The sequence below is a fragment of the Diceros bicornis genome, chromosome 7 (assembly GCF_020826845.1).
Source record: "Diceros bicornis minor isolate mBicDic1 chromosome 7, mDicBic1.mat.cur, whole genome shotgun sequence".
Classification (NCBI taxonomy): Eukaryota; Metazoa; Chordata; class Mammalia; order Perissodactyla; family Rhinocerotidae; genus Diceros; species Diceros bicornis.
This window is the reverse complement of record NC_080746.1, coordinates 54,372,233-54,384,630: the sequence shown is the minus strand read 5'-3', so window position 1 is coordinate 54,384,630 and position 12,398 is coordinate 54,372,233. Positions and strand designations below refer to the sequence as shown.

The 12,398-nt window shown below is 37.6% G+C and overlaps 1 protein-coding gene across 3 annotated transcripts in view; it reads left to right on the top strand.

The window, feature by feature from the left end:
• Positions 1 to 12,398, top strand: part of ACER3 (alkaline ceramidase 3) — a 159,862-nt gene that overhangs the window by 119,274 nt on the left and 28,190 nt on the right. For all 3 annotated transcript variants that reach the window (XM_058545555.1, XM_058545554.1, XM_058545556.1), the window contains one exon: positions 10,125 to 10,183. In XM_058545555.1, the coding sequence (XP_058401538.1) occupies positions 10,125 to 10,183 (59 nt within the window). The remainder of the gene's footprint in view (positions 1 to 10,124; positions 10,184 to 12,398) is intronic.

The following is a 12,398-nucleotide window of genomic DNA, read 5'->3' as shown; positions in this document are numbered from 1 at the left end:
CAAGGCAGCAACAGCTTCTCATTGGCTGAGCTGGGATGTTTCTCATTGGCTGGGCTGTTGCTGGGTTGGGAGAGAAATCTTCCTTCAGTAGTAAAGTAGTTGTACTTCCTGTTGGAGATGCAAGCATAGTGTCTTCCCGTTTGGAGTAATTTGCTATGTATGATAGGGTGTGAGAGCTCCCCCTACAGGTCTTTCTGACTCCAATTTAGTTGAGGCTTCTCTTTTTCATTTCACAGCATCAAACAGGTAGAAAATGACATTTTAAAAAGTACCACTTACAATAATCATCTAAAAATACGAAGTACTAGAAATAAAGATAACATAAATGTCTAAGAACTACATATGGAAGAAATTATTAAACACATTGAGACATTAAAAAATACCTAAATAAATGGATAGCTTTGCCATTATTACAAGACACAGACAACACTAGTCATTTAGTAAGAATTTGAGTTCATCAAAAGACACCATAAAGAGAGTGAAAACATAATACTATAGAGTGGAATAAGAGATTCACAATACATATAGTCAAGCAAAGACTAGTGTATGTAAAGACCTCCAACAAACCAATAAAAAGAAAGTAGAAGACACAATAGAAAAATGGACAAGAGGGGGCCGACCAGTGGCGCAGTGGTTAAGTGCATGCGCTCCGCCATGGTGGCCCAGGGTTCACAGGTTCAGATCCCAGGCGCAGACCGACGCACCGCTTGTCAAGCCATGCTGTGGCAGCGTTCCATATAAAGTAGAGGAAGATGAGCACGGATGTTAGCCCAGGGCTGATCTTCCTCAGCAAAAAAAGAGGAGGATTGGCCACAAATGTTACCTCAGGGCTAATCTTCCTCACACACACACACACACAAAATAAATAAATAAATAAATAAAATTTAAAAAAGAAAGAAAAATGGACAAGAGATTTTAAGAGACACTTCACAAAAGAGTACATCCAAATGGCTAATAAACATATGAAATAATGTTCGATCTATTAGTCATCATGGAAATGAAAATTAAAAACACAATGAGATACCACTAGACACCCAATAGAATGGCTGAAATCAAAAACACTTTATGGTACCAAGTGCTGGCTGGCAAGGATGTTAAGCAACCCTCATACACTGCTGATGGGAGTGTTAATTGGTATAAGCACTTTGGAAAACAGTTTGTATAAACTACTAAAGTTGAATTTATGCATACTCTGTGATCCAGTAATTTGACTCCTAGGCGTATGCCCAGTAGAAATCCCTGAACATATACACCAAAAATATATATTAAAATGTTTATAGCAGGGTTATTATAAATAACTAAAATTCAGACTCCAGTGTCCATCAGCAGTAGAATGGATATATAAAATTGGCATATTTAAATAATGGAATATTAGATAGCAATGAAAACTAATACGCCACAGTTCATATACCAGTTTATTTTTTTGTTTGTTTGCAGTAACATTGGTTTATAACATTGTATAAATTTCAGGTGTACATCATTATACTTCTATTTCTGCATGGATTACATCATGTTCTCATGGTCACCACCCAGAGGCTAATTACAATCCATCACCGCACACATGTGCCTAATTATCCCTTTCACCCTCCTCCCTCCCCCCTTCCCCTCTGGTAACCACCAATCCAATCTCTGTCTCTATGTGTTTGTTTGTTGTTATTATCTACTACTTAATGAGGGAGATCATATGGTATTTGACCTTCTTCTTCTGACTTATTTCACTTTGCATAATACCCTCAATGTCTGTCCATGTTGTCACAAATGGCTGGATTGCATTGTTTCTTATGGCTGAGTAGTAGTCCATTGTGTATGTATACCACATCTTCTTTATCCATTCGTCCCTTGATAGGCACCTAGATTGCTTCCACGTCTTGGCTATTGTGAATAACGCTGCAGTGAACAGAGGGGTGCATGTTTCTTTACGCACTGGTATTTTCACATTGTTTGGATAAATACCCAGCAGTGGAATAGATCGTATGGTAGTTCTATCCTTAATTTTTTGAGGAATCTCCATACTGTTTTCCATAGTCGCTGCACCAGTTTGCACTCCCACCAGCAGTGGATGCGAGTTCCCTTCTCTCCACATCCTCTCCAACACTTGTTTCCTGTCTCGCTAATTATAGGCATTCTGACGGGCGTGAGGTGATAGCTCATTGTAGTTTTGATTTGCATTTCCCTGATAATTAATGATGCTGAACATCTTTTCATGTGCCTGTTGGCCGTCTGTGTATCTTCTTTGGAGAAATGTCTGTTCAGGTCTTTTGCCCATTTTGTAATTGAGTTGTTAGTTTTTTTGTTGTTGAGATGCATGAGTTCTTTATATATTTTGGATATTATCCCCTTATCAGATGTATGGTTTGCAAATATCTTTTCCCAATTGTTAGGTTGTCTTTTCGTTTTGTTGGTTGTTTCCTTTGCTGTGCAAAAGCTTTTTAGTTTGATGTAGTCCTATTTGTTTATTTTTTCTATTGTTTCTCTTTCCCAGTCAGACATGGTGCTTGAAAATATGTTGCTAAGACCGATGTCAAAGAGCGTACTGCCTATGTTTTCTTCTAGAAGTTTCATGGTTTCAGGTCTTACATTCAAGTCTTTAATCCATTTGAAGTTAATTTTTGTGTATGGTGTAAGGTGATGGTCTATTTTCGTTTTTTTGCATGTGGCTGTCCAGTTTTCCCAGCACCATTTGTTGAAGAGACTTTCCTTTCTCCATTGTGTGTTCTTGGCTCCTTTGTCGAAGGTTAGCTGTCCATAGATGTGTGGGTTTATTTCTGGGCTTGATTGTCTGTGTTGATTCCGTTGATCTGTGTGTCTGTTTTTGTGCCAGTACAGTGCTGTTTTGGTTACTATAGCTTTGTAGTATATTTTGAAATCAGGGAGTGTGATACCTCCAGCTTTGTTCTTTTTTCTCAGGATTCCTTTAGCTATTCAGGGTCTTTTGTTGTTCCATGTAAATTTTAGGATTCTTTGCTCTATTTCTGTGAAAAATGTTGTTGGAACTTTGATAGGGATTGCATTGAATCTATAGATTGCTTTAGGAAGTATGGAGATCTTAACTATGTTAATTCTTCCAATCCAAGAGCACGGAATATCTTTCCATTTCTTTGTGTCTTCTTCAATTTCTTTCAACAATATTTTATAGTTTTCAGTGTACAGATCTTTCACCTCTTTGGTTAAGTTTATTCCTAGGTATTTTATTCTTTTTGTTGCAATTGTAAATGGGATTGTATTCTTAATTTCTCTTTCTGCTACTCTGTTGTTAGTGTATAGAAATGCAACTAATTTTTGTATGTTGATTTTGTATCCTGCAACTTTACCGTATTCATTTGTTACTTCTAAAAGTTTTTTGGTGGATTCTTTAGGGTTTTCTATATATAAAATCATGTCATCTGCAAATAGTGACAGTTTCACTTCTTCCTTTCCAATTTGGATCCCTTTTATTTCTTTTTCTTGCCTGATTGCTCTGGCTAGGGCTTCCAATACTATGTTAAATAGGAGAGGTAAGAGTGGGCATCCTTGTCTGGTTCCTGTTCTTAGAGGGATAGCTTTCAGTTTTTCACCATTGAGGATATTAGCTGTGGATTTGTCATAAACAGCCTTTATTATGTTGAGGTACTTTCCTTCTATACCCATTTTATTCAGAGTTTTTATCATAAATGGATGCTGTATCTTGTCAAATGCTTTCTCTGCATCTATTGAGATGATCACGTGATTTTTATTCTTCATTTTATTAATGTGGTGTATCATGTTGATTGCTTTGCAAATGTTGAACCATCCCTGCATCCTGGAATAAATCCCACCTGATCATGGTGTATAATCTTTTTAATATATTGTTGTATGCAATTTGCCAGTATTTTGTTGAGGATTTTTGCATCGATGCTCATCAGTGATATTGGCCTATAATTTTCTTTTTTTTGTGTTGTCCTTGTCTGGTTTTGGTATCAGGGTAATGTCGGATTCGTAGAATGAGGTAGGGAGCTCCCTCCCGCCCTCAATTTTTTGGAAGAGTTTGAGAAGGATAGGTATTAAGTCTTCTTTGAATGTTTGGTAGAATTCACCAGGGAAGCCATCTGGTCCTGGACTTTTATTTTAGGGAGGTTTTTGATTACTGTTTTGATCTCCTTACTGGTGATTGGTCTATTCAAATTCTCTATTTCTTCTTGATCTGGTTTTGGAAGGTTGTATGATTCTAGGAATTTATCCATTTTTTCCAGATTGTCAAATTTGTTGGCGTATAGCTTTTCATAGTATTCTCTTATAATCTTTTGTATTTCTGAGGTGTCCATTGTAATTTCTCCTCTTTCATTTCTGATTTTACTTATTTGAGCCTTATCTCTTTTTTTCATGGTGAGTCTAGCCAAAGGTTTGTCAATTTTGCTTATCTTTTCAAAGAACCAGCTCTTGGTTTCATTAGTTTTTTCTATTGTTTTTTTGGTCTCTGTTTCATTTATTTCTGCTCTGATTTTTATTATTTCCCTTCTTCTACTGATTTTGGGCTTTGTTTGTTCTTCTTTTTCCAGTTCCTTTAGGTGCATTGTTAGATTTTTTATTTGAGATTTTTCTTGTTTGTTGAGATAGGCCTGTATTGCTATAAACTTCCCTCTTAGAACTGCTTTTGCTGTATCCCATAAATTCTGGCATCTCGTATTTTCATTTTCATTTGTCTCCAGGTATTTTTTGATTTCTCCTTTGATTTCTTCGTTGACCCAATCATTGCTCAGTAGCATTTTGTTTAATCTCCACATATTTGTGGCTTTTCTGATTTTCTTCTTACAGTTGATTTCTAGTTTCATACCCTTGTGGTCAGAAAAGATGCTTGGTATTATTTCAATCTTCTTAAATTTATGGAGACTTGTTTTGTGGCCTAATATGTGATCAATCCTGGACAATGCTCCATGTGCATTTGAAAAGAATATGTATTCTTTGGTTTTTGGATGGAATGTTCTGTATATATCTACTAGGTCCATCTCTTCTAGTGTGTCATTTAAGGCCAATGTTTCCTTATTGATCTTCTGTTTGGATGATCTATCCGTTGGTGTAAGTGGAATGTTCAAGTCCCCTACTACTATTGTGTTACTGTCTATTTCTCTTTTTATGTCTGTTAATAATTGCTTTATATATTTAGGTGCTCCTGCATTGGGTGCATAGATATTTACAAGTGTTATGTCCTCTTGTTGGATTGTTCCCTTGATCGTTATGTAATGCCCTTCTTTGTCTCTTTTTACAGTTTTTGTTTTAAAGTCTTTTGTGTGATATGAGCATTGCTACCCCAGCTTTCTTTTCATTGCCATTAGCATGGAGTATCTTTTTCCATCCCATTACTTTCAGTTTATGAGTGTCTTTAGGTCTGAAGTGTATCTCTTGTATGCAGCATGTATATAGGTCTTGTTTTTTTATCCAGTCAGCCACCCTGTGCCTTTTAATTGGAGCATTTAGTCCATTAACATTTAAAGTAGCTATTGATAAATATGTACTTACTGCCATTTTTTAACTTATTTTTCTTGGTGTTTTAGTAGTTCTTCTCTGTTCCTTTCTTCTTCTCTTGCTCTCTTCCCTTGTGGTTTTATGGCTTTCTTTAGTATTATGTTTGGGTTCCTTTCTCTTAGTTTTTTGTGTATTTATTATAGGTTTCTGGTTTGTGATTACCATGGGGTTCATATATAGTAACCTACGTATATAGCAGTCGATACTAAGTTGATAGTCTCTTTAGTTTGACCTGTCTGAAAGCTCTACTCTAACTTCCCTCGTCCCACATTTTATGTTTTTGATATCATATCTAAACTCTTTTTTGTGCATTTGTATCCATTACCCTCTTATCATGGAAATAGATAATTTTTCCTATTTGTGGTCTTCTCTTTTCCCCTTAAATCAGTCCCTTCAACATTTCTTGTAGCACTGGTTTCTTGGTGACAAACTCCTTTAATTTTTGCTCATCTGGGAAAATTTTGATCTCTTCTTCCATTTTGAATGATAACCTTGCTGGGTAGAGTATTCTTGGCTGTAAGTTTTTTCCTTTTAGCACTTTAAATATATCATGCCATTCTCTTCTAGCCTGTAAGGTTTCTGCTGAGAAGTCAGCTGATAGCCTTATGGGGTTTCCTTTGTACGTAACTTGACATTCTCTTGCGGCTTTTAGGATTCTCTCTTTATCTTTAATTCTGGACATTTTGATTATGATGTGTCTTGGTGTGGGCCTCTTTGGGTTTATCTTGTTTGGGGCTCTCTGTGCTTTCTGTACCTGGAGGTCTGTTTGCTTCCTTAGGTTAGGGAAGTTTTCTGCTATTATTTCTTCAAATAGATTCTCTGCCCCTTTGTCTCACTCTTCTCCTTCTGGGACACCTATAACACGGATGTTGGTGCACTTGATGTTGTCCCAGAGGTCCCTTAGACTGTCCTCACTCTTTTTAATTCTTTTTTCTTTTATCTGTTCAGCTTGAGTGATTTCTTCTAGTCTTTCATCCAGTTCACAGATCCGTTCTTTTATATCCTCTACTCTGCTTTTGAGTCCTTCTAGTGAATTTTTCATTTCCAGTATTGTATTCTTCATTTCTCATTGGTTCTTTTTTATATCTTCCATTTCTTTGTTGACATTCTCACTGAGTTCATCCATTATTCTCCCAAATCAGTGAGCATCCTTAACACTCTTTGTTTGAACTCTCTGTCAGGTAGGTTGCTCATTTCTGTTTCACTTAGTTCCTTTTTTGGGGTTTTGTCCTGTTCCCTTACTTGGAAAGTATTCCTTTTCCTCCTCAGTTTGCCTCTTTCTCTGTGCTTGTGTCTATGTATTAGGTAGGTCAGCTATGTCTCTTGCTCTCGGAGAGGTGACCTTATGTAAGTGATGCCTCAGGAGGCCTTGCAGTGTGCTTCCCTCTCCTCTCCAGTTGCAATTATTCCAGGAGTGACCCCTGTGTGGGCTACATGTGTCCTTCTGTTGTGGTAGGGTTGTTCTTCCTGTAGGTGCCCAGGGAGGCTGAGCTATGCCCCTGGCCAGCTGTTGTAATGCTCAGCTGTGTGTAGTTGTTGTTGGCCCTTCAGTCTCTTTATCGGTTGTGGGCTGTCCCAGCACAGTTGGCTGCAAGGTCTAATAGCACATTCCTGTTGCTGTATTTCTATTAAGTGAATAGGCCCCCAGCCTGGCAGGTTGTTAGGCTCAGGGGCTTACAATTGCTATAAGCCTCTAGCCTTTAGGTCCCTTTTCAACTCTCTGAGGATTGCAGCCTGGTGGGGCTGGCCTCAGGCACAGGAGCACCCAATTGTTTCAGGCTTTGGAAGGTGGGGCCAACCCCCTCTGTGGCTCTTTGAGAAGCACAAGTCTTCTGTAGCTGACAAGCCCCACTGCCCACAGGTCCACATCCACAGTCAACAGAGTCCTGCCCCATGCGCGCGCCCCGACCTCCTGAAGTGGATCCAATCTCTCCAAGGCGGGAGCCCCACACTCTCCACCTGCTCCTTGCACACACTCTGCCCTACAGATGCGGACGCAGTCTCCAGGCTGTGGAAAATCCAGGCAGCTCACTTAGCAGGCCCACAAGTTGCCCAAGGGCTTGTTGTTGGGTGGGGCCAGTCCCTAAAGTAGGCTGCCTGCCCTGGCTGAGCTGGATTAAATCGGTGCTCTAGTGGGTGGGGCAGACCCTGGGCTAGCAGGCCCCAGGGAGAACTCCAATGGCGTCTGTCTGCCAGTGTCTCTGTCAGCATGCCCACACCAGGTCACAACAATGGACGCCACCAATGTTCCAGTCCCTGGAGAGGTCTCACCTCTCACCGAGGTGCACTCAGAGCCTATCGGGTGAGTCTGTTTTCCCCAAAGGGCTGTGCACCTTTCTTTCTGCTGATTTTAGGTTGCTTTCTGAAATAGGTGAGTTTGTGCATGGGCCCTTTAAGAGGCGGTTTTAATTTCTTTGTGAACCAGCTTTTCTGGGGGTACTCCCCAATGTTTTAGTAGCAAGCAAAGTCAGATATTATGCCACTCGTCTCTATTGTGCTGGGTCCAAAAAATGCCTACAGTGGGGGCGCTCCCCAGCTCAGGCCCTGCTCCTCCAGGGAGGGCTGCGAACCTGTGGGCTGCTCCCGGGCGGCCGTGAAGCTGGCGGCTTGTGAAGGCGGCATTTTTTCTCTCCAGAAGGGAATTTTTGTCTCTTCCACCTCAATTAGGATTGTCGTTTGTTGCAGGAGGTCCTCTTATCCAGTTTTCAGTTCTCTCACAAGGGTAATTTTTCCAAGAGTAGTTGTAAATTGGCTGTGTCTGCAGGAGGAGGTGAGTTCAGAGTCTACCTACGCCGCCATCTTGACTTCTCTCCCCATATAACAGTTTAAATGAGGCTCACAAACATAATATTGAGTAAAACAAGTTTGACCCAAATAAACATATACTATAGAGTTCCATTTATAATGAGGTTCCAAACAGGCAAAACTAAACTAATGTTAGAAGTCAGAATAGTGGTAAACCTTGGGGAAGAGAGGGTGTTGTGCTTGAGAGGGGTATGAGGTTGACTCACGGAATGCTGCCAAAGTTCCATTTTTTGACCTACAAAGCCAAAAATTGCAAAGATATTTGTTGTGTGATAATCATCAAACTGTGTTTTTGTTTTGAGCACTTTTCTCTGTGTGTGCTATATTTCAATTTTTAAAGTTTTTTAAAGTTAAGAACAGAACAAGTAAATAAGAAAAAGACAACTGAATGAAAAAATAGGTTTGAACAATAGAGGACATCAAATGGCCAGTAAACATAACATACAATGTTCAACCCATAATCAGGGAAATACATATTAAAAACCACGTAGATTGACAAAAATTTAGAAGTCTGACTCTATCATGTGCTGGTGAGTATGTGGCACAAAAGAAACACTGATACACATTGGTTGGAGTAAAAATTGGTATAAACACTTTGGAAAACAATTTGGCTTTTTCAGTAATTTTGATAATCCATATACCCTCTGATCCAGCAGTTACATTCCTAAGTACATACCCTAGAGAAACTCGTGTACATGTGCACTAGGATATGTGAGTAAGAATGTTCACAGCAGTGAAAACTGGAAATGCCCAAAAATGTCCATCAACACAAAGATGGGTAATAAATTGTGGTATTTTTATCTAATTAAATAGTAACATCAAAAATGAGAGAACTATGGCTACATACACAACATAACTGAATCTTAAGACAAGACAAAAGCAAATGTATGCAATATTATTCTATTGTAAATTAAAATTATATTAAAATTCAAAGAACAATATTATTTAGGAATGCATATTTCAAAGACCAGTTTGTTAGTACATATGTAAAGAAAAGCAAGAAAATGTTTATTCTAAAAGTCAGGAGAATGGTTTCCTCTAAGGAGGAGGGGAGAGGGTGAACTGGGAAAAGACATATGCAACACTTCTGGGGTGTTAACAGGGATCCGTTTCTTGACCTGAATGGTACTTTCCAAGCTATTGGCTTTATAAATTATTTGTTAAGCTGTACGTTTCTATTCTATGCAATTTTTTGGTATTTAATATTTCACACTTTTAAGAGTTAAATTTTCCCACTAGGTTCAATTTTCCAGGTAGTAGTACCTAACCAGTGCTCAATATGGAAGAGAAAGCGGTTAGTTGATGTGGGAGCATATGGAATAAAGAACACAGGGGACTCGGTTAACCTCAGTCAGGAAGAAATGGGCACCTCTTTCTCTGGAGACTAGGAATGAGAGGAAGAATGCAGGGAGGGGATACATATGAATGCAGAAACATTTAGGAGGAGAGTTTAATAGAGTTCAGATTTATACTGTTATAAAATGGGAAGTAGAATCATTTGCTGAAAGTGAAGCTAAAGAGGAAGGATCTGGGGAGTCTGAAGCAAAATTAGAGCATTTGTTCAGGTTTCAGCAGGTATTTAAAATGTCATGTAACCATTCAGAATTAAAATTGATATAGGACTTCTGATATTGGTTGTTTACAAGCAGGCTCTTAATTTTTCCTCAAAGCATGACTCTTAATTATGTAATTACACATTTTTTAGAATTCTGTTCTTTAAAATGTAATGAAAGATAATAAATGTTTACATTTAATTGGGAGGGCAATTTTTGTAGGCAAAATATACTTCCTTTGCCAAAGAATAATGATTTTACTAACTTCATGTTTCCTTCCTTATTCAGGTCATGTATGGAATGCTGGTCTTCACATTAGTACTTCGATCTGTTTATATTGTTACATGGTGAGTAGTTTGGATCATCAGCGCTATTATTAGAGTACATTCGGGTGGTAAATCTATAGCCTAAATTGAAAAAGCACCTAAAATCCAACTCCAGCAAAGATATTGCTAGAAAACCATAACCCAACATTTATTATGGTAGATTACAAGAAATACAATTTCTTTAAGCAGGTTGTTAGTAGGCAACGTGTGAAAAAAGAGTTTCAAAATTAAAGAAGTTTGAGGAGAGTTGTGTACGATTGCCTCCTTCTGAATATTTATAATGTACATTACTATATTAAAGCCCTTGAGAAATCCTACAGTAAAAAAAAAAAAAAAAAAAAAAAAAAACCCTGTTTTTATGTTTCTCAAACTACTTGACTAGGGAACCCTTTTTACAGAACACCTCTCAAGGAAGGCTATTAATGTCACAAAGAATTAGTATTCCAGAAAGATCATTTAGGAAATAAGCATAATCTTTATAGGGGTTATGAAAATTAAAGAAGAAATATTCATGTGAGTACCTTACATAGGGCCTGGCCCTACAGCAGGTGCTCAATAAATAAATAGTATGATTTATAGGTTTATTCTTTTTTTTCTTTTTTAATTAAACTTCTTATTTTGAGGTAATTGTAGAAGCATATGCATTTGTAAGAAATAATAGAGAGAGATCCCCTGTACCTTTTACCAATTTCCTCCAATGGTAACATTTTGCAAAACTATAGTACAATATCACAACCAGGATTTGACATTGATAGAATCAAGATACAGAACAATTCCATTACCACAAGGATCCCTGTGTTGTCCTTTTATAGCCACATCTACTTCCCTCCCACCCTACCTCCTCACCCGCTGTCCTTAACCCCTGGCAACCACTAATCTGTCCTTCATTTCTAGAATTTTTTCATTTCAAGAATGTTATATAAATGGAATCATACAGTATATATGACCTTTGGGATTGGCCTTTTGCACTCAGCATAATTCACTGGAGGTGAATACAAGTTGTTGAGTGTATCAATGATTCATTCCTTTCTATTGCTGAGTAGTATTTTTATTCCACGGTATGGATGTTCCACAGTTTAACTATTTGCTTGTTGAATGACATCTAGATTGTTTCCGGTTTTTGACTATAATGAATAAAGCTGCTATGAACATTTGTTTACAGGTTTTTTTGTGAATATAAGTTTTCATTTCTCTGGAATAAATGCCCAGAGTGGAATTGCTATGTTGTTTGATAGCTGTATGTTTAGTTTTTCTCAAAACTGCCAAACTGTTTTCCAGAGTGGCTCTACCATTTTACATTCCCACCAGCAGTGTATGAGTGATCCAGTTTCTCTGCATCCTTGCCAACATTTGGTAGTGTCACTATTTTTTATTTTAGCCATTGTTATAGATATGTACTGATATCTCATTGTGGTTTCAATTCTCATTTCCCTAATGTCTAATGATGTTGAACATATTTTCATTGCTTATTTGCCATCTGTATATCCTCTTTGGTGAAATGTCTATTCGTGTCTTTGCCTGTTTTCTAATGGGATCGTTTCTCTTTTTTTTTCCAGTTGAGTTTTGAGAGTTCTTTATATATTCTAGATACTAATCTTTTATCAAATATGTTGCTTACAAATATTTCCTCCCAGTCTGTATCTTGTCTTTTCATCCTTTTCACAGGGTCTTTCACACAGCAAAAGTTTTTAATTTTGATGAAGTCCAATTTGTCAATTTTCCTTTTATGGATCATGTTTTTGGTGTCCAGTCTGAAGACTCTATGCCTAATCCTAGATTTTCTCCTATATTTTTTTCTAAAAGTTTTATATAATTTTACATTTTACATTTAAGTTCATGATTTATTTTGAGTTAATTTTTGTATAAGATGTGAGGCTTAGGTCGAGCTCCATTTTTTTACCTAATGGTCCAACTGCTCCAGGACCATTGGTTAAGGGTGTCCTTTCTCCATTGAATTGCTTTTGCACCTTTCTCAAAAATTATTTGGGTATATTTGTGTGGGTCTAATTCTGGGTTTTTTGTTCTGTTGCATTGATCTATGTGTCTATCCTTCCACTAGTGCCACAATCTCTTGGTTACTGTAGCTATAGAATAACTCTTCAAATCATATAGACTGATTCCTCTCACTTCTTTCTCCAGATTGTTTTATTTATTTGGGTTCTTTTGCCTTTCCATATAAATTTTAGAATAGCATTGTCTATATTTAAAATATTTTTGGGATTTTGATAGGAATTGC